Here is a 21428-nt window from a genome sequence, read left to right on the forward strand (position 1 = left end):
GTATGGGCGGATAAGCTAAATTATATACTGTCCGCTACAGTTACCAAAAAGCTGTTTTTCTTAACAAAGCCTTTGCAGTAGGCTAAGTGTAAAGCAAGTATACGCGTAGTTGAATTAACAAGTAATTATGATCATTCAGTGACTATCCATGCCTGATGGTAATAGCGCAATGCGGGTTATTATAAAAAAAGCTTATTAAATTACACTTGGTGTCAATTGTCATTTTACGATAAGCACAGATTATATTTACGATAAACAGAACGGTTGTCTACTGTCAGACATAATAAAAGCTTTCGCATCCCCTGCTTTAGATATCCCTGGTTTCATGCACAGTATGAATATCTGGTTTAGTAGGTCAACTGGACAGTTGTTGTCTAGGGAAAGGTCAGGTTAGTTGACTCATCCCTAATATCTAACCAGTCATGCTTAAAGGCGCAAAAGTTATGCCATTGTTTCATTGGTTACATGATTTAATACCAGCACTAAAAACTTACATGTCTGAACGCAACAGTTGACGAGTTATGCGAGAAAGTATGTTTTTGACTAAAAAAAGTAAAATTTGATATGGGAAGAACGTAAGGTTGTTTCTCTTAAAGTAGACGTATGTATGAAACAATACTTTCCTCAAGTTATAACTAAAGTATGATGCATATTCTCCATAAATTTGGTTGGTTTCTTCTCTGAAGAAAATTATTGGCAGACATTTTTTTCTAATTGAGCACCGAAAGATTAGTTGACTAACTGGCGATCGTCCTTCAGTAGTTGACTCATTGAGTCAATTCTCTACAGCAGGCAATATCAGAACATGACTTTTTTTTTTGTGAAAATTAAAGGATAAATAGCTTTTATTCATTTGTAATAGCAGATAGGAATGTTGAACTTACAGAGAACTTCTTTTAAGGGAAAAAATCTATTTTCTAATATCCTACTGTAAATTTATTGTATTGCTACTCAACATGGAGAAAAAGCCACGCAAAACTTATAGAAGAGAAATTCCAATACACGTGTTAGAACAAGCTGAAAACGCCATGTATGCTGGTACATCTGGGCGGAGTGCTGCAAAGCAGTTTGGAATAGACCAAACAACGTATCGACGGTGTTGTATTAGACCGGGAACCCGCGACGTCCACCCTAGGTAAAAAAGTTACCAATTTCTATTCATACAGCGATGTCCAGTGGTATGTGGGTGCTCATAATCTGGAAGTCTGCCGGGCCGCCGGTGGTGGGTGTGGGAACGGGGGGCATTTTTCATGCCCCAAAAAATGCGCTAGGTCAGCTGAAAAAGTTACCGCTTGAAACTTAGTTGGTTGTAAAGAAAATTGTTTCTAAATGATCGTCTGGTATGTGACAGACATTTTCGGTGGTGGGGGGGCTCTGACAGACAAGTTTTATACCCCCCAAAATTTGCGCTAGGTCAGCTGAAAAAGTTACCGAATAAAACCAACTTATTATTGATCTGTGGGTGTTAAGCTTCACAAAAATATATGTGACAGACAAATTTGATGGTGGGTGTCCCCTGACAGACGACCTAAAGTAGGTGACCCCCTAACTTGAGCTAGGTCAGCTGAAATAGTTACCGGATAAAACCAATTGAAAATTAATGTGTGAGTGTTAAGCTTCACAAAAATATATGTGACAGACAAATTTGATGGTAGGTGTCCCCTGACAGACGACCTAAAATAGGTGACCCCCCTAACTTGAGCTAGGTTAGCTGAAATAGTTACCGGATAAAATCAATTGAAAATTAATGTGTAAGTGTTAAGCTTCACAAAAATGTATGTGACAGACAAATTTGGTGGTGGGTGTCCCCTGACAGACGACCTGAAGTAGGTTGAGGTAACCCCCAGGTTTGCACTAATTCAATTGATAGGAGCTATTTGTTAGCTGTGCTTTTGAAGTACGGTATACAAAACTAAGTAACAAAACGTGATTTATTTACTTCATTTGTCCACACAAATAAAAATAGTTTCAAAGCAAGGAACTATATCAAGCGTTTTTGCATCCGCTTGGCTCACTACAATTTTAGCCAATTAATCAGCCGTTTTCTACGTTGATTTAACGTCTGAGCATCATTTCGAAAAAACAATGACACAAAATCAACCGTTTTTTACATCAATTCAACATCTGCAGACTTTTAGAGTTTGTAGACTTAATTCAACATCTGCAGACGTTTAATCAGTGTAAAAAACGGTTGATTTACTGCCTGGGATAGTGTACGTTATTAGCCTGTACTGCCCTATAGATACAACAACTACTTTTATAGTTCTGATTTACGTACTGGTAATGCAATAAGTACTCATAACTTTACAAGAGTTATCAGGTGGCTACTTTATTATTTTCAAGCCAGTAATATTTCGCCTATCACACCAAGGTTTTATTTATCCAAGTGATTTCTTGGAGTTAGCCTACTCAAAAGATAGGCAAGGTTTTTTTGTAACAAGCATGTGTGAAAAGCAGCAATAACTTAACTGGACAGACTTCAAAAGGGTGTCCGAATTTTGGAGTGATATTTTACAGACAAAAAAATACCAAATGGAGGAGGGTGTCATTGATCAGTTGCCTACAATCATCGTAGCTCCGCCAACCGATGGAGATGTGGCTAAGGTATAGTAACTATCGCGATAAAGGATGATATTTCTTATACGCGACAAGGAAGCGCTGAATTTTGAGATTGACTCGTATACAATTATATTGCGATGGGCAACGCAAAACTATAGATTATTCACCAACATGTTGCTAATTTAACTTTACGTTGACATACGTCAAACTTTTTAGGCTCACACATTTTTTTTCAGGTAAACTATCAAAGACTTGAAGAACATCAACTATGCTTTATTTGCTGTAGCACGACTTCCGACGATGCAAAATGTAAAGTTGTGAATGAAACAATCTGGACTTCATGAAAAAATATTGCAAGCATTCGATTACAATTATCATCCGATTGCTTTTCTGTCATCACACGTAAAATCATTCAGACAAGTTCCTCTGCGTTACCTATAGGTGTCTATCATCCGTCATGTCACAAAAAGTTTACAGCAGTTAAAAGAACATTTCAACCTAAGCTAGTTGCTTCATCTACTGCTAAAGACACTAAAGTTGAAACAAGATGCAGAAGCTCGCTCCTTAAGTCGGACAAAATAGGTTTATTGAAAGGATCCTGTATATTTTGCGGCCGTAAACGAAAGAAATACAAAAACAAAGAAGAAAATACCGTTGAGGTGTCAACAATGGATGGATGCGAATCGCTTAAGTCAAGAGCAATGTTTTCTGAAAACTAAAGGATTAAATCACCAATTTGTAGTGGTGTGTACTTAATTGCCAAAGAAGCAGAGTATCACATCTCTTGTCGGGTTAATTTTGATAGAGAGACTAAAACCAATCCCTGAACCACCACAAACTTGAATATTTAATCTCGCCAAACTCATTACCTTGCTTTCCTAACAATATGCGAATTTGTGGAGGAAGAGGTCATGCAAAAGCAAAGACCATAGCTATTTTCAACTTTATTTGATCTTTACAAAAATGAGTATTTGAGAAATGGAGGAAAAGACACCCTTCATATTACGGTTGGTCATACATACCAGAATTCTGATCAAACTCATGAAGGCCCAGAGAAGGAAATGATCACCACCAAAACTGAGAGGAACAGAAGAAGCTACACTGAAACAGAAAGAGAAATTCCACCATTCTGGACCCCTTTCAGTAAGGCAAAGTCTCAAGTTTATCTTCACTCAGATGAATCGTGTTCCGTAGGAGAAGCATCTGATCTTATTCAGGAAACAATGGATAAAGAGTCCATCTTGCCATGCAAAATGAAGCCGCTAGATATGTATTGGTTCAGCAAAAGTAGAGATTTTGCAACTCCACTCTATGCAAGTTTCATGAGCAAATATAGAGTGGATCGTCTACTGCTACAGCGAATATGTTACGTGAACCCAATAACAAGATCACCAACCAACAATGACGTTGTTAAAGAAACACTGGTTGGAACGATGAAAGTTGCAACTGAAACTCATCAACAATATACCGTGGTGACGTATGACTTAGCTGTTGCTCAAAAAGCCTACTCCATTCAAGCCATTGAAGCCCGTCCTTTTTTTACCTCATTATGCTTGGTAATTTCTACAAGGATCTTGCATTTTTCGGAGCAGTAGGAACCTTTATAAATGATTGCGGGATATAGTACATATTATCGGAGTCAAAGATCCTTGCCGAGGTATCATTACAAGGGTACATTAAAGGGAAATTTTACAACAGATGTACTCGTGTGCACGAAATTACAGCCAACGTCATGGAAAGAAAGCTATACGATCGATTCTTGGCAAGTTTGGATGCAGATGAAATTGACAACTTCCAGCAAGTCATGTCCACTATTCCAGTTGACCCTGATAAAGTAGAAGTATGCTTGGCCAATCCAGTCATCACCGAACATCGGAAAAAGTATGAAGAACACTTTAACATGTCCATGAATGGAGTGTTCCGTGAAACCTGTCAGTTCTGGACACTATACGTGTTCTTAAACCGACTCTATCGAGAAGTGCAGAGGTGTGTCAGGATGAACGACAGAAGTGGTTACATGGTTATTGTCGCCTACCAATACTTCTAGAAATATATTTCGCTCTGAATCATCCAAATTATGCAAGATGGAGATCGCAATCACAGAATTGTTAAGGACAACCAGAAAATGTCACTACTCAGTACAAAAGTTGATGAAGCTTGCAATTCATTCTCCGATGAATCCATGAACGCTAGTGGCCTGTTAAATATTGCCACTGGTAGAGCGGCATCAGTTGAGATTGCAAAATACCTATTAACAACACTGAACAGACGAAAACACGGTCAGGAAAAGTTTGAGTTGAGTGGAAAGAAAGCCCAGTACGTTTTCAAAAAAGGGTGAAGCGAACACGTGTAGAGAATTTTGCAGCTGAAAATATTAAAAAAAGCAGACTATCATCATCACAAATGGGTATGAGAAGTGTTGAAATCTTACGAGACACATTTATACGCATGGTAGTTATGGTAGCAGAGAAAATATCATTTGATTTAAAATACATTTTAAGCTATCCGATAACTCAGTATCCACTTTCATTTGCTCACTGTGATGGTACCATGATGACAACACACAAAGCACTGCTACTACACAAATTGGAAACATACCAGGGAGATAGGCTACCATGCCACATACACCGCTGCCACAAATCGATAGGGAAATATTTGATGGTGGACATCTCATTCATTCCATATTATCTGAAATTATTTCCGGCGCTACTTATTCGTCGATTTCCAGAGTCATTTCAGAACGCCTGCATTCCTTGCATTGAAAATATTTTTGTTTGTGTGGACCATGGCCACCTGGAGATGCGGCCTGATTTGTCACATTTTGCAGATTTTGATTACAGCTACTGCTAGTGTTTGACTGACATTTTTTGAGATATTTTTACTTTTTGCTGTCTCCTAATGATATAAAAGCTTTTTGTTGCCTTGGGGAAGCAGTAGCAAATGAGAAAAAGTAAGGTGAAAAACGCTGAATCAGACTGTTATTGAAAAATTAACAGTCTGACTAAAATCTTCAAGATCAAATTTTCTTTGTTTTTCAACATCTGAGGATATTAAAACCTATTGTGTCATTTGGGGAAAGCAGTAAAGAAAGCGTAAAAATATAATTTTTAGAAAAATTCATTTAAACATTCGCTAAAAGTTAGCAAAACCTGGAAGTTTCTGCAAAATGTGACAAATCAGGCCGTGTCTTTAGGTGGCCATGTGTGGACAAATGAAGTAAATAAATCACGTTGTGTGGCTTAGTTTTGCATATTTCGGCCTACTTTAGGTCGCCTGTCAGGGGACACCCACCATCGAATTTGTCTGTCACATACATTTTTGTGAAGCTTAACACTCACACATTAATTTTTAATTGGTTTTATCCGGTAACTATTTCAGCTAACCTAGCTCAAGTTAGGGGGATCACCTACTTTAGGTCGTCTGTCAGGGGACACCCACCATCAAATTTGTCTGTCACATACATTTTTGTGAAGCTTAACACTCACACATTAATTTTTAATTGGTTTTATCCGGTAACTATTTCAGCTGACCTAGCTCAAGTTAGGGGGGTTGTGACGTTTGGCTTCGACCACCGCAAGCCCGCGCGAGAAACTAAATTAGTCTCGCGCTTGCCTTCAGATGATCTCACATTTTTTGTAAGTTACGCGTTTCATTTTTTTGACTAGGTTGAAGAAAATGCATCAGTTTTAAGTTGGTTGAGTTACAGGACGGTTATTCATTTTTTTGCTTATTCCTAGAGAGAAGAAACTGAATTAATAAAACAAAAGTGCACAATTATTGTTTCTCTTCATTTTGCAAGTCGTTGAAAACTGAGACCGAAGAAAGAAAAGTGAACCAGTAGTCCGTATCGCGCACATTGGTGACCCCGACAGTTCAGTTTATAACAGGAGTGCGATCGATTACGATATACTGGCAGGAAGGAAGGAACAGCAACCCTGGCGTCGTCACATCAGATGGTGACTAGGTCACGAGCAAAACTCACAATGGGAATGGGAAGCCCCACAATGGGAAGCGAGATGGACAAGAAACAAGGAGCATCAAGATCGACAACACCAGGTAACCTACCACTCGTAGGCCTACCAGATTACAAATTTTCGCATCCCCCTTTGACTCAAAAGATTCCCTTCAAATCAAACAATCCCGCTACTGATCCATTCACATTTGACCCATTTCAACCAGTAGCATCTCAACAACAAACACCCTCTTTGAATTACCAACCAGGAAGAAAGATTTTCATAGATTTTAATAAACAACATCCTTCCATCTGGTTTGCCGCATTGGAACTCAGGCTAAAATTCTGGAACATTACAAACGAAAATATCCGCACAGATATATTAGTAACACATCTAACTGAGGAAGCTTTATTAGTTATCCAGGACTTACTGTTTGAAGAGCCTACCTACGATTCCATTAAATCTCGTTTATTAAACAGGTTTGAACCATCAATGAGTAGCAGGGTGGCGGAATTATTCAATCCAACACACTTGGGTGACAGACGGCCTTCAGACTTATTAATACACTTAAAGGCAACTCTAGCGCGAAAATATATCTCCCCTAGCATGCTAAAAGAAATGTTCATACTACGCATGCCAGAAAGCATCCGCCTCTCGTTGTGCACCATGACTGAATGCTCCGTGGAACAGCTAGCGGAAGCCGCGGATAAAATGGTTGTAATCTCTCCATCACCCGGAATTCATAATATTTCCTCCGCTTCTACAGGAAATACGGCTTTGAGCGAATCCATAGCTAAAAACGAACGAAGAACCCTTCAAGCTCGTCTTAGTCACTTGGAGGAGAAAATGGAAACTCTTCTAAACCAACATTCACCTTCTAATAAGCCTTCAACCTCTGAATGCCAATCACCTCATCATAGATATTCGGACTCGAGCAATTTTCGCCCACCTAGATTTAACCAACACAACCATCCTCAGTCACGAGGAAGGCAAAATCTTAATCAATTATGTTTTTATCATCAGAGATTCGGCAATAGAGCATTCCGATGCACAGCACCATGCGAATGGCGTCCAAGAGCATCTAACCAGGGAAACGGATGGAATCCACGTCAATAGTGGCGGATGTGGAGAATCAAGACAGAAGCCCACTTCCTCATGTTCGAGATCAACGTACCGGAACTCTATTTCTTATCGACACGGATGCTGAAATTTCAGTGGTGAAACCGAGTAAAACTGAGCGGAAGTATAAAATCACTGATCGTACTTTGGCGGCTGCCAATGGTTCCCCCATCGCAACCTACGGGTACCGTTCCATGACAATAGAGATCGGTACTACTAAACCATTTAAATGGATTTTTATGATTGCAGATGTGTCCCATAATATTATTGGCGTGGATTTTTTGGCTCACTTTTCCTTATCGCTGGACTTCGATCGAAAATGCTTGAGAGATCAAGAGCAACAGTGTTTCGGATATCTGGTGGAAAAGATGATATGCAACATTCAAGCTCCACGACCATTTGTTCCACAAAACGACTTTATGAAGATTTTGGCTAAGTACCCTGATCTAACCAGACCTCCAAACCGCAAAGACCCACCGAAGCATAGAATTAAGCATAAAATAGTGATTAGTGGGTACCCCTGTTCTGCTCGATCACGCCCTCTGACTCCCGAGAAGTTTCGTCATGCTCAGAAGGAAATCGATGATCTGATGGAAGCCGGCATTATACGAAGGTCCGATTCACCTTTTGCTAGTCCTCTACATATGGTCCCTAAATCAAGCAAAAATGGGTCTACTTACAGGATGTGTGGTGATTACAGACAGTTAAACAAAATGACAGTAGAAGACAAATATCCGGTCCCAAAAATTCAAACTTTGTTTCACAGGTTACAAGGCTCAACAATATTTTCAAAGATCGACCTGGTTAAGGCATACCATCAGATTCCGCTGGAGGAGGAATCTATTCCGATGACTGCAGTTACAACCCCGTTCGGCCTTTTCGAATACTTGTCCATGCCCTTTGGTCTCAAAAACTCGGGTGCTACATTTCAACGATTCATCGATCATGTTTTGCAAGGCTTAACCAATGTAATGGCTTACATAGACGATTTAATAATATTTTCCTCTTCTGCAGTAGATCACAAACGTCATCTTGAAGAACTTTTCCAACGCTTAGACCGATTTGGAGTAGCCATTAATCCATCAAAGTCGGAATTCGGTTTGCAACGTCTCAACTTTCTTGGACATATCGTAACACCGGACGGAATTCTTCCCTTAGAAGAGCGTGTAAAGGTGGTCAAAGATTATCCTCGTCCTCAAAAATGTAAGCAATTGCGTTCATATCTTGGATTTATCAACTACTATCACAGATTTGTGGAGAATTTGTCAAAATATTTAGCCCCGTTATACGACCTGCTAAAGAAGCCCAAAAACAAAAACCAGGATCTTGTTTCTTGGTCTGACGAAACTAAAGAATGTTTTGAAAACAGTAAAGAGTTGTTAGCAAATGCAGCAGTACTAGTGTATCCTGACAATAATTTGCCAACAAGTATTCAGGTGGATGCAAGCGACGTTGCCATAGGTGGAGTTCTACAACAAAAACATGATGAAACCTGGAAACCAATTGCTTTCTTCTCCAGGAAACCAGATGACACACAAAAAAGGTACTCTACTTTTGATAGGGAGCTTCTGGCTTCTTATTTATCCGTCCAGCACTTCTATCACTTGGTGGAAGGTAAGACGTTTACCTTATTCACTGATCACAAGCCACTAGTCGCTGCATTTTACTCCAGATCTGACCCCATAATTGCAAGGCGCGCACGACAAATGAGTTTCATTGCGGAGTTCACGAATGATGTCCAGCATATAAAAGGAGAAGCTAATTTTACTGCAGATGCTCTGTCACGTATCGAAATTAACAATGTTATGTGTAGACAGGAAGGAATTGACTACGTTGCTATTGCGAAAGCTCAAGCACAAGACGCCTATATTCGTGAAGTGCTAACCAACCCAGAAAAGTCCAACCTGAAACTGAAGGAATTTCCTCTTGAGAACAGCGATGTGGCCTTGATCTGCGATACATCTATGCCAAAAGTAAGACCGATTATTCCTCTCGATTTTCAAAGACTTGTTTTCGACAAGATTCATAACTTATCACATCCTGGTGTGAACGCAACTCGATCGTTAATTCAACAACGATTTGTATGGACCCTCATGAAGAAAGAGATCGCCTTTTGGGTTAAAACATGCCCCGCATGTCAAAAAGGAAAAATCATTAGACATAATAAAGCAAAGCTTCAACAATTTACCTTACCGTCTCGTAGATTTTCCAATATTCATATCGATATTGTTGGTCCACTTCCACCCAGCAACGGTTACCGATACTTGCTTACGGTCATCGATCGATTCACTCGTTGGTACACAGCTACACCGATGAAAGACATTACAGCGGAATCAACCGTCGAAGCATTTCTACATGGTTGGATCCAATATTATGGGGTGCCGTCATCCATAACCTCAGATCGTGGCGGCCAGTTTATCAGTCAACTGTGGCATGACACGATGAAATTCCTGGGAATAAAGCATATTACGTCAACAAGCTTCCATCTTCAAAGCAACGGAATCGTCGAAATTGTCCATAGAAGGCTTAAAGATGCCCTTCGTATGCAAAAGAATCCAGACACTTGGCATCAAAATCTACTTCTCGTTCTACTGACGATACGTACCACTCTGAAGGAAGAATTAGAATGCTCACCTGCAAAACTTGTTTATGGTGAAACACTGAAGTTGCCTCAAGAATTCAGGGAATCCCCGAATCAGATTGTGGATACTCACCAATTCGTTCGCAAACTAAAAGAATACTTCGCCAGCATCCGCCCTACACCTCCACGCGTTCACAGTGAAGTAACTTCATATGTGGACAAAAACCTCTGGACTTGCAAGTATGTTATAGTTAGAAACGACCACCAACAGGTCCCACTACGTCCCCGATTCAGCGGACCATACGAAGTACTCAAGCGCAATGAAAAGTATTTTATACTTTCGATGAACGGCAAAGAAAAATCAGTTTCTGTCGACAGACTGAAAGTTTTTTATAAACCACCAGATGAACCAGATGAACCAGAACGGAATGTCAGCAACGTGCAGGACGGCAACAATGCTCAAACAATCCCAGGCTCTCTGGAAGAGGATAGTTGGCAGGCTTTTGTGCAAACGCGTGCTGGCCGCGTGGTTGTACCGCCGGCAAGATACAAACCCTAATCTATTTGTATGTTATCCTGAATAATATTTTCTCTTTCTGCAGGAAAGTTGCATGGCCGTTCTTAGTTGGTGGATCAATTTGTCTGGTAAACCCCGATAACAACGAAACATTCTATCTTTATTCATTCTATTTATAACCAAGAAAATATTACTTCAATCAACTAGTTTGTTTTAAATAAATCCTCTTAAAATCAATTATTTAATCCACCTTTTAACATGAATCAAAGTCAAGCAATTTGGTGGTTCAGATGGTTATCAAGCCATCAAGGGATCTGATATTTGTTTCAACAAGAGTCGGATGTAAATATTTGTAGGCGTTGCAATAACTACAAAGAAAATGATTTGCAAACAACCAATGAAAAATGTTATCAATGTAACTTTTGTGACAACAATTTCAATTGTAAATCCACGTTGAAAATTCACAAGAGAAGTCACACTGGTGAAACGCCGTATAAAGTGTGATTTATGTGGAAAGTTCTTTTCACAAGTTACTAATTTGAAGCGCCATAAGTTCATCTGGTGAAAAGCCATATAAGTGTGATGATTGTAGAAAATCATATGGACAATGTCCAAATTTTTGTCAGTCGATTGTCGTTCATCATTTTGTGCAATTTTGAGTTTACACTTTTGTGAGCATTCTTTGCGCTTTCATAAAGTAGAATGTTTACCTGTGTTGTTTTTCATAAGGAGTTCTATTGTTAACCATTATTGACCTTTTCACAGTTTGTTGTTCCCTTACCTTTGAATATGAATCCACACGAAAGCGTCCCTCTGAAGCTTCCTTTGATCTCTGTGTTGTTGAAAAATCATTCTCAAATGTCGATTTCTTATATATTGCATTATTTTTTGTGCACACCACATATGTTTTGTCGATTCACCATTTTTGTTTAGAATATCACATGGTTCATCTGGGGGAGGGCTGGTGTGACGTTTGGCTTCGACCACCGCAAGCCCGCGCGAGAAACTAAATTAGTCTCGCGCTTGCCTTCAGATGATCTCACATTTTTTGTAAGTTACGCGTTTCATTTTTTTGACTAGGTTGAAGAAAATGCATCAGTTTTAAGTTGGTTGAGTTACAGGACGGTTATTCATTTTTTTGCTTATTCCTAGAGAGAAGAAACTGAATTAATAAAACAAAAGTGCACAATTATTGTTTCTCTTCATTTTGCAAGTCGTTGAAAACTGAGACCGAAGAAAGAAAAGTGAACCAGTAGTCCGTATCGCGCACAGGGTCACCTACTTTAGGTCGTCTGTCAGGGGACACCCACCATCAAATTTGTCTGTCACATATATTTTTGTGAAGCTTAACACCCATAGATTAATAATCAGTTTGTTTCATCCGGTAACTATTTCAGCTGACCTAGCGCAAATTTTGGGGGGTATAAAACTTGTCTGTCAGAGCCCCCCACCACCGAAAATGTCTGTCACATACCAGACAATCATTTAGAAACAATTTACTTTACAACCAACTAAGTTTCAAGCGGTAACTTTTTCAGCTCACCTAGCGCATTTTTTGGGGCATGAAAAATGACCCCCATTCCCACACCCACCACCGGCGGCCCGGCAGACTTCCAGATTATGAGTACCCACATACCACTGGACATCGCTGTATGAATAGAAATTGGTAACTTTTTCACCTAGGGTGGACGTCGCGGGCTCCCGGTCTATATGTAAAAAAGGGATTCTAAAGGCTCATCAAGCAGCGTAAAAATGGGGTATGCAAAAAAAGAGAACATTTTTCACGGATGAAATGGAGAAAGATTTGGCGGGACACTGCATGAATTTAGTAAAGCAACATCATGGTCTATTTATAGATAAAGTAAAACTGCTAGCTTTCGAGTTGGCTAAGCAAAACCAAGCCACCGTTCCAAAAACTGGTCTGACAAGAAAGCAGGAAGATAGTGGTTGTGGTCAGTTATGAAACGCTATAATTTGTGCCATTATAAGTAGGCTAGCCTCTGTTTACCCTTAACACTAGAAGTGCTACATACATTTTCTTTAATGCTTACACGAATTGTGCAAAAATCTACGCATTCATGATGTAGCTACCTGTTCAGCATGAGTAAACTATTCCACAGGATGAGTCCATTTACCCTCAGCACTGGGTTAGTTAACTTAATTTAGTACAAATTTTGAAGCTTATGAAAATTATACTTGAAGACTCATTATAGCACTGAAACAAGTCCTGGAGATAAGATAAGCGTTCTACATATTTGATGAAATATTCAGGTTGGTGGAAAAAATCTGTTTGAAATTAGATGCATTTTAAGTAAAAACTGAGTCAACTAGCCTGACTTTCCCCTCATGTAAACAATGTCAGATTTTCCAAATAGTAAAATATCTATAGGTTTCTTGCATCGAAGATTTCAGACGTAAAGTCCGATGTAAGATTCGCACGCAAAGCTATCTAATATAATACGCCGGCACACACACTCCGCATTGCGTTGGAGCGGGCTCATTGTTTTGCAGCGCTTTGCGTAAAACTGGATTAGCACGGTAAAGGCGGTAAGATAAAGCAAAATACTCGTTTTTGGGTATCTTTGCAAAAAATTAAATATCAAGTTAAGAATACAAAATGTCAGAATATTGACTTTTCAAACGTATAGATACTTGATTTTTCTACACATTAGTACATTCTGTTTAAAAAGAACCAGCAGATCACACGTTACAGCTGGTTGAATTTGGTCTAAAAACGCCCTCCCCCCCCCCCCCCCTTGAGCAGTTAACTTGCGAAAAAAGGTTGAAAAGCAAAGGGCTAAGCAGTTTAACCTAATCAAATGCCCTTGATAGCAATCAAGATAATTCCACTGCTCTCTGCGTTACTGCATGAAACTGTTTATATACACAAAAATAAATTTCAGCAAATCTGTACAACCAAATATTCCTCAGTATTTAAATCAATGGGTCCCGAAATTTTTAAAAGGCTTTGAATACTGCTGTTTCTGTGCAGTGACGTACAATCCACGTTTAAATTAACAATAATTTTCTATTAAAACATCAATTTTCACCAAACGTTACACAAATCATTCTTTTTGCATCGATTGACACGAATCAAATGAGTTCACCTGAATTAATGTTATCTATATGTTCTGTTTAAGCATAATGCAACCAGAGCTGGCTTCAGATTTTTAAACTTAATGAAGTAGCTAATGGTGGTAATGAAGTATTGTTTCTCTTTTGCTTGTGGATATAGAGTGTAACCTACTTATCTTACTTAAAGGTTTACCAAACTCTGAAGGCAGTAGCTTACAGCAAACCATAATTCATAATGCACTTAAACTGTTTATTGATTTGTCAGCGAGTTGTATAAAACAGGGGTGTGCCAACTTGCCGCTCTGTCCAGCTAAATACTTATAACCAGATGAACCGGGGGCCACATTTTGTCAGAAATTATTGTGACGTCATATGTTCATCACGACAAATGTTCATGCAGCCACTTCAAGCTTTCCAGTCATTCAGTCCAGGGAGGTAAGCCAATTAAGCTACCTCCCTGGACTGGCAACCAGCAGAAAAAATGGCTGCATTAAATTCACATTCATCAACTCTATAAAAGTACAAACGTTATTGCTGTTGAAGCAAAAATCAAAATGGCCGCGGCTTAAACGGCCGAACGACCCGCACTTTGTTTGAAAGTAGATCTTTTAGTGGATCAAGGTTTCCACAACTTTGATGCAGAAAATATACCGTTGCATGATGGTAATGCAATGTTGCGTGATGGTAATGCAATGTTGCGTGATAGTAATGCAAAGTCGGTTGTTAATTAATGTTACAATAATAATATACATATCAATGACCATGCGATAGGGAGTCGTTGATGATTTTAAAGCCGTTTGCATTAAATCAAAAATGCTTTTTGGGCCACATGGATCACAAAGTTCAAAATTAGAAAAACACTTAAAGAAGATTTTAAACTCTTTTTATTTGGCAGGTTTGTGGAGATTACCAAATTTGTTCTTAAATTCGTTGAATCTTCATTTCTGCCTTTTTCATCGAATAGCTATTTCCTTTCCAATGATACCAATGGATTCCTTTAAAACTGCTCGTACGCCCTCCATCGACGTATTCTCCATTCAAGTCTGAATTAGAACAACCACCAAACCACCACGCTCCACGACGATTCACAGCACAATTGTTGTTCCCCCACTCGTCATTATCATTGTCTTTTGTGGTGAATGGCCGATTATTATTGTAGTGTGTCAATGAATCACCTTCAACGATAAGAATAAAAATAGTTTGCAATCAAAAGAAAATTATTTTTAATTTTTATTAATTAATCATTAAATAAGAATTAATTTTTATTCCATCAAATAGCCGCCTTCTTTCCAATGATACCAATATATTCTTTTCCAAGCACTCATACGCCCTCCCGGGGCCTCAATCGACGTATTTTCCATTTAAGTTTGAATAGAAGCAAGACTAAAACCACAACGCTTCATGATAGAGTTCCGTTCCGTCGTAAAAATGGACAAATGACTTTTAAGGTTTCAAATTTTAGAAATAGATTACGCTTGAAAGTTGGATGGGTGTATTGTTTTATAATTATACTTGGCCTAATTATTCACGCAATCGTTTTGTGTCTGCTTAATAATCTTGATCATAATCCACTGATTAGCTTAATGAAATTGACACATGTTCATGACAATAAGCTCCTTTCCAAAATGTTCATTTTTTACATGTTAGCCAAGTGTTCGTTTGATAGTGTGTATGTTTGTATTAAAGCCGATGCGGCCATTGATGAACTAGATGCTCAGTTCGTCATTATTGTAATACGTAAGGTATCATATAATTTGATAGTAAGTAAGCGAAATAGATCTTAGTGAAAAAAAAAAATTAAAATCGAAAAACACTTTTTTAAGGTGGCGATAAGATCTAAACTTTACAAATTTATTTTATGAAAATAGCTACGCTTATTCTCTTTCCAACGTAGAAGTAAAATTTCCAAATAATCAATGAAAATATCTACACCCTCTATTCTATGTAAGGTTGATGTCCGCTCTTTGTTTCCGGACATTGAATGGATAATAATGTGATTTTATTCGATTGTTCAAAGACGAATGAATTACCAAAAAACGGTCTTTGTGGTTATTTAGGTTTAATTTAGGTACAATCCAACTTTTGTCAAATGAAAACTTGTTTCTGTTCAAAACGATTAGTTCAACCAGTCACTAACCCACCTGCTGTTCCACTATAACTTCCAATATTCAATCGATAATTGGATGTGGCTTCTCCTACAGTCATGGTGCTGAAAAATATTTATCGTCGGATAAACCGTTAATAGTAATGGGGTATATAATGAAAAAAAAATATATGTATCACAAGATACACTTCAATTGCATTGAAATGGTAGAGTATAAAAACAATACGTAAACCAGCAGCCGGTTCAAAAACTCATCAACTAACTTGTAGGCGCCTAAACAAAATTTAATTGAATTGTTCGATGCATAAAATTTGTTAGCGATTTTAGTTTTGATTGTAATTATTAGGTAAACCTCAATGCTAGATTTTCAAAACAGAATGCATAAAGATTTCATTTGAAACAGCCAGGCTATACATTGAACAAACAATATGGAAATTATGTACTCGCCTGTACTCAGCATACGCAGTGTTTCCTTCCCAGTCTTCAAGATCAATGCGAAGTTTATATGAACCAGAACTGGTAATGGCATGGAGATTATCTAAGCCTGAAAACACCAAAAACTTAAAATACATGACAAATCAAAGTATAAATCATAAAATATAACTGCAGATAGTGCTATATCACTTCGATGTCAAAGTCTCATCCATGCAGTGTTGCCGGATATTAAATTCTGTCAATTCAGAAAAATCTGAAGGTCGTTGAGATTCATGGGAAAACAAATTTGGATTAAAAAATCTAAATTTCTGTAGAAGGAAAAGGTAGCCAACGCTTCTTTTAAAAAACTGCGGCAACACTGAGGAGATAAAAATCAAATACTTTCATTTTTAGAGATCATTTTTTTAATTTGTGAAAAACACATCACTCAGTGAAGATTGATACTTTGTGCTTGTGATAGAAATTGTAAAAGATGTTTTATTGAAGTTTTTCACAATTGTTTTTCACACTTTACAATTCACAAAATCATTGGTTAAGATATTGAATAAAAGGAGCATCTACAGGGGGTTACGAGGCTTTTTTAACTGCAGATTTTGTTTTAAACTATTGTAATTTTTCTATGTTGTCCTGGTAAGACAAATATGAAGCTACAGTAGCCGCATCAATACGTTTCTGTTAAGGTTTTACACTAGTTTGGCACTCGTATTGCTTTTGAATTTTTGAGAAAACAAGTTTGCAGACAAACATTACAAGGGTATTGATGCTTGACGAATGTGTTTATCAACTCTGGTTTTGAAAGGTTGTGACGTGGAAATATTTTATTCTCTTGCCAAATGATTGCTGCTTCAAGCCACCACAAAGTTTTCATATAATGTGAGGGGCTTTACACGCAAACTGATAAATCACAACTTGAAACTAACGTATAGTTATGTCATAGTTATGTGACATACCCAACCAGAATTCACCAATTTTGTTTCCAAATCCTGTTTGATATTCAGACCAACCCAAATAAAAATCAACTTCTCCTGAGTTTCTTCTTTGAAACACCTGGAATAGTGGAGATGTGAGCACTTGTCTATTGTTTATATATTTTATTTAATTGCTCAAACAACAAGAATGTCTTCAGCACCTCAAAACTAGATTTGAAAATACTGGGAAACTTTCGAGCTTGCCTAAATAGAGTAAACCCGGTGCAATTGATATTGGTGGAATTTCCAAAAACGGGATATAGAGGCAGTGTTTATCAATAAACAATTTGGCGATTTCATTGGTATTAGATATATTATGTACACGTTTTGCCAAGATGTAACAGCTTATCTTGACCTGTCTATCTGGGCTTTATATAAATGCAAAATTTAAGTATTGACAAAATAAAAAGAATTTTGTAGGCTCTGTTGATTTATGTTTATAATATAAGTCATATTAAAATTGAATTTTTGATATTCATTTGTAGTATTGAACAATAAAATAGCCGAGGTATAAAAATTAATTTTTTCAAATTTTAGAAATTTGAGCTCAAAAATACTGTAGAAAATTAATTAACAAACTTGAATGTAACGTTAATTTGCTGAAACACACAAACACAACCAAGATATAAATCGAACGTTTTTGTTGCAATACTACGCTTTCGTTAGAACAAAATATTTCAACTACACATAAAGAAGAAACAGTTAGAAATTTCTTTTGTTTGGCAAATGATACTTTGACTAAAACTGCACACCTCAACATTAAACAGAGAGAAAATTGAAGCTAAACAATTTCGGCAAAGCATATCATAAACATGGTCTGAAAGACCAGCATAAAAGTGATTCAATTCAATTAGAAAATGCACAACAAAAAGATTAATCGCAAACACATTATTTCTTTTTTATGTTGGCACTCTGTGCCAACTTAAGTAATATCTAGGCATAAAGGTGCGTCTACACGAGAAAGTGTTCTTGCTTAGAAATTCTTGCTTAAGCTAGTGATTAAGCTCGTTTCGTCTACACTGGCAACCTCGACGAAGATTTTGCTCGCTTGAATCGCGGTCACGTGAGTATCTAATCCCCAATGACGTCACGTTTTAAAAAGTTTGCGCCAAAGCATAGCAGTTCGCGCTAAAGTACAGCAGATTAGACCAAGCAACTGACTGTTCTTTAACCATTTGAAGTTGTTGCAGTCTTTCAGTCATGGCTTCCCAAAAGTTGTGTAAAAAATGCTGCAAAAAGCGAAGGATGCAAACCCGCAATTTACTGCTTATTGAAGCATTCAGACACCTCAGTGAGGTTGAAATGTTGGAAACAGAATTTCGTGTCAGCGTGGGTGACTGGTGACAATCAGCAAGATCATTCCTCCGCTATTTTTATTACCCAGTGTACAATGGCAATGGTTTTCTGCTGAGATCCTGTTTTGGATTTGAAATTGGAAAATATTGTGCTTTCTATGGGCTATTTCGAGTACGGTCACCGCCAGTTCAGCCCGTAACATTAATAAGAACGGGTTGGGATTAAAACTTAACGAAATCCTTCAACGATACCGCCCTGCCCTGTCTGCATACTGAGCTGAGAGGAGACCTGAGATTTTGGCGGGAAAAACATTTCTAAGCAAGAGAACTCACTTAAGCGCCCAGTTTTTCGCTCTGGAGCGTATTTTTTCTCGACGGCTCGCTTACTCGCCCATTTTCTTAAAAGTAAGCGGCACAAAGTGCGATTAACTTAAACAAACAAGAAGTTTTGCTAGCTTAAGCAAGAAAACAGTCGTCGTGTAGACGCACCTTAACGCATCACAACACTGTTTATACACGTCATACCAAAACAGAGAAATTTCCATCACCGCATTATGTCGGACATGAGTATTAGATCAGTGCATTAATAGAAAACATGACCTTTAGCATAGGCTAGTTTGGGAATTGCTTATCAAACTTATGCGGTTTATCTAACACAGCACGTAGCATCGCATGTGATCCAAATACAACGTTTGCTTCGTACCGTGCAAAAACTACTGAGCATGCAATAAGCGTCTACAAAGTAAAGCAAAAGTATCAAAACTTTACTGACATAAACATATAAAAGTTTGACTTACCAACCAACTGCCATCACCAGACTCTAAATCGCAGTACACGTCAAGAAATTTTCCTTTTATGAAAATTGAATAGATTCCACTAGTGTTGTGTCCTTGTTTGGCAACATCATTGCAGTCATTTATTTGCAGGAAATTCATTTCTAATAAAATCAAAGCACACTCAACAAGAAATAAAAAACTGTTTATTTTAAAGCATGGGCTATAAGAAATTACTTGAGTTAATTTTTAATGCTTAATTATGTATTCAGAATTTATTTTAATGCAGAAAATCAACAAACGTTTTTCTTTATCACAAAGTACATAAATAATTTACGATGTTTTTTTCCGCTTATGAAGGCAACGTAAAGTGTTAATCGGGGGGGGGGAGGTAGTTTTAAAATATGATCACTGGTTCTGATTTTGATGCAAACTTTGTATTTTGATGCAAAACAGTAAGAAAGAAAGTGACCAATTATTTCATTCAATCTTCACTTCTTCTTTGCTAAAAACTTGCATCAAGAATACATTGGCATCAAATCTGTATTCTTAAGAGCTTGTTCGGTCTTTTTTGTACCCATGGTACAAACTATTCGATGACGTATTTATTAAACGTTTATTTCAGACCTTGCGATCTATATGAAGTGAATTCAGCAATTTCACTTGCATGCATCATGCATTTTAAGACATAGGTCATGCTAGTATAAACAAGTAGACACACTCAGAATAAGGTTATACGAGATGCATTGATTGTTTGTAGTGTTCATGGAACGATGATAATAAGGAACAATACGATTTCATGAGCGACGAAATTAAACTATTAGCTGAGGTTTTGCAACGTTTGATAAACGCAAAAAGAACTTTTCTCATCAAGGCCTCAAATGTAGTTATACCACAAGATATTTGAAGCTCACTGATGTTGATGTGACGAAGCAGTCGATATAAAATACGAAACGAATTGTTACACGCCACTCGAAGACGATGAATATTAAAACACAAAAATTCACTGCATGGTTGGCTTTTGTACATGTGCATACAATACGACCGAAAGAAGATATTTTTGATCAGTTTACAATACATTGAAAATCTAGCTCTTAATTTATTTGCAGAGCAATAAAAGAAACGAACTTGTCTAGTGATATCACAATCACCAAGCAAGTCCCTTCTTAGATGCACACCTAAATACTTAACTCGGTCAACCAAATTAATTTTGTATGTATGTTTCATAAAGAACACATCAATGAATTACTTTTGCCAAAAATAACAGCTATGTGTTATCATGAGGTATGATGAGGTATATTTGTTATCATGTAGTTATGATGAGGTAATGTATTAAAAAAATGTGCTTCCTGAGAGGTTATTGAAAAGTGGAGCATACTTAATCAAAATTTTTCAAACACTTTAATATTTAATACAAGCTGTATACTTCAAATCCAATTATAGAAAATTTAAACCCGCTGCGTGATGCGCTATCTTTAGAATACGTTTTAAACCCAATAATTGTGATCTTAAAATGTATCAACATTGCATGCTGCTTTTAAATCCCAACGATAAAAGTATGCTTTAAAGAAAATGCTTTTTCTAAAAGTTTTGGTCAATATTAACATCGTGATGAATAAAGAATACAAAACTAAAACATTATAGCGTTGGATCTCTGAATAACGTAATGGCCTTTTTTACCTGCATAATTTTCTAATTTCTGTTCCAGTGCAGACAATTTGTTCTGCATCTTCAATAACTCAGCGCTGGTGTCATCAGCTCGTCCTTTTTCCCCTTTCATACCTTGATCACCTATATTGGTAAAAAAACGGCTTTTTTATGTTTTTAGTGAGACTATACGTTTTCAAACGTAACATTATCAAATCAACGTTGGCAGAAAAACGTTTTATGGTGCTGTAAGTAAAATTGGCGAATATTTACCATTATACCTACAACGGTTACTGACTTACTTTAAAAGCATTAGACCTACTAACAACTAGTGTAGATCATCATCAAACACCAACCTTAATTTTGTTGAATGTTTGCTTGTTTATTACCAAATAGGAAAGA

General features: G+C 37.5%; 1 protein-coding gene across 2 annotated transcripts; it reads right to left on the bottom strand.

The window, feature by feature from the left end:
* Positions 1 to 13683: 13683 nt before the first annotated feature.
* On the bottom strand, positions 13684 to 21364 carry LOC145770758 (ficolin-2-like). Of its 2 annotated transcripts, XM_082582466.1 has the most exons (7): positions 21329 to 21364; positions 21060 to 21170; positions 19404 to 19543; positions 17294 to 17390; positions 16356 to 16452; positions 15946 to 16013; positions 13684 to 14979 (listed from the first exon to the last, which is right to left on the bottom strand). In XM_082582466.1, the coding sequence occupies exons 2-7, from the start codon at positions 21157 to 21159 to the stop codon at positions 14726 to 14728; spliced, it is 756 nt and encodes a 251-aa protein (XP_082438592.1). In that variant the 5' UTR covers positions 21160 to 21170; positions 21329 to 21364; the 3' UTR covers positions 13684 to 14725. The 2 variants fall into 2 exon arrangements, with proteins under 2 accessions (XP_082438592.1, XP_082438591.1); XM_082582465.1 differs by having other exon boundaries at positions 21060 to 21343.
* Positions 21365 to 21428: the final 64 nt, after the last annotated feature.

The sequence above is a fragment of the Aplidium turbinatum genome, chromosome 5 (genome assembly GCF_918807975.1).
Source record: "Aplidium turbinatum chromosome 5, kaAplTurb1.1, whole genome shotgun sequence".
In the NCBI taxonomy this organism is placed as follows: Eukaryota; Metazoa; Chordata; class Ascidiacea; order Aplousobranchia; family Polyclinidae; genus Aplidium; species Aplidium turbinatum.

Bases quoted from the DNA above. Each gene is read 5' to 3' on its own strand.
- LOC145770758 (XM_082582466.1), bottom strand. From the start codon at position 21,159: ATGAAAGGGGAAAAAGGACGAGCTGATGACACCAGCGCTGAGTTATTG. The intron at 19,544-21,059 runs GTAAAAAAGGCC...TGATTTTATTAG, and splicing joins GAAATTAGAAAATTATGCAG to AAATGAATTTCCTGCAAATA. The intron at 16,014-16,355 runs GCGAGTACATAA...AATATTTTTCAG, and splicing joins ACTGCGTATGCTGAGTACAG to CACCATGACTGTAGGAGAAG.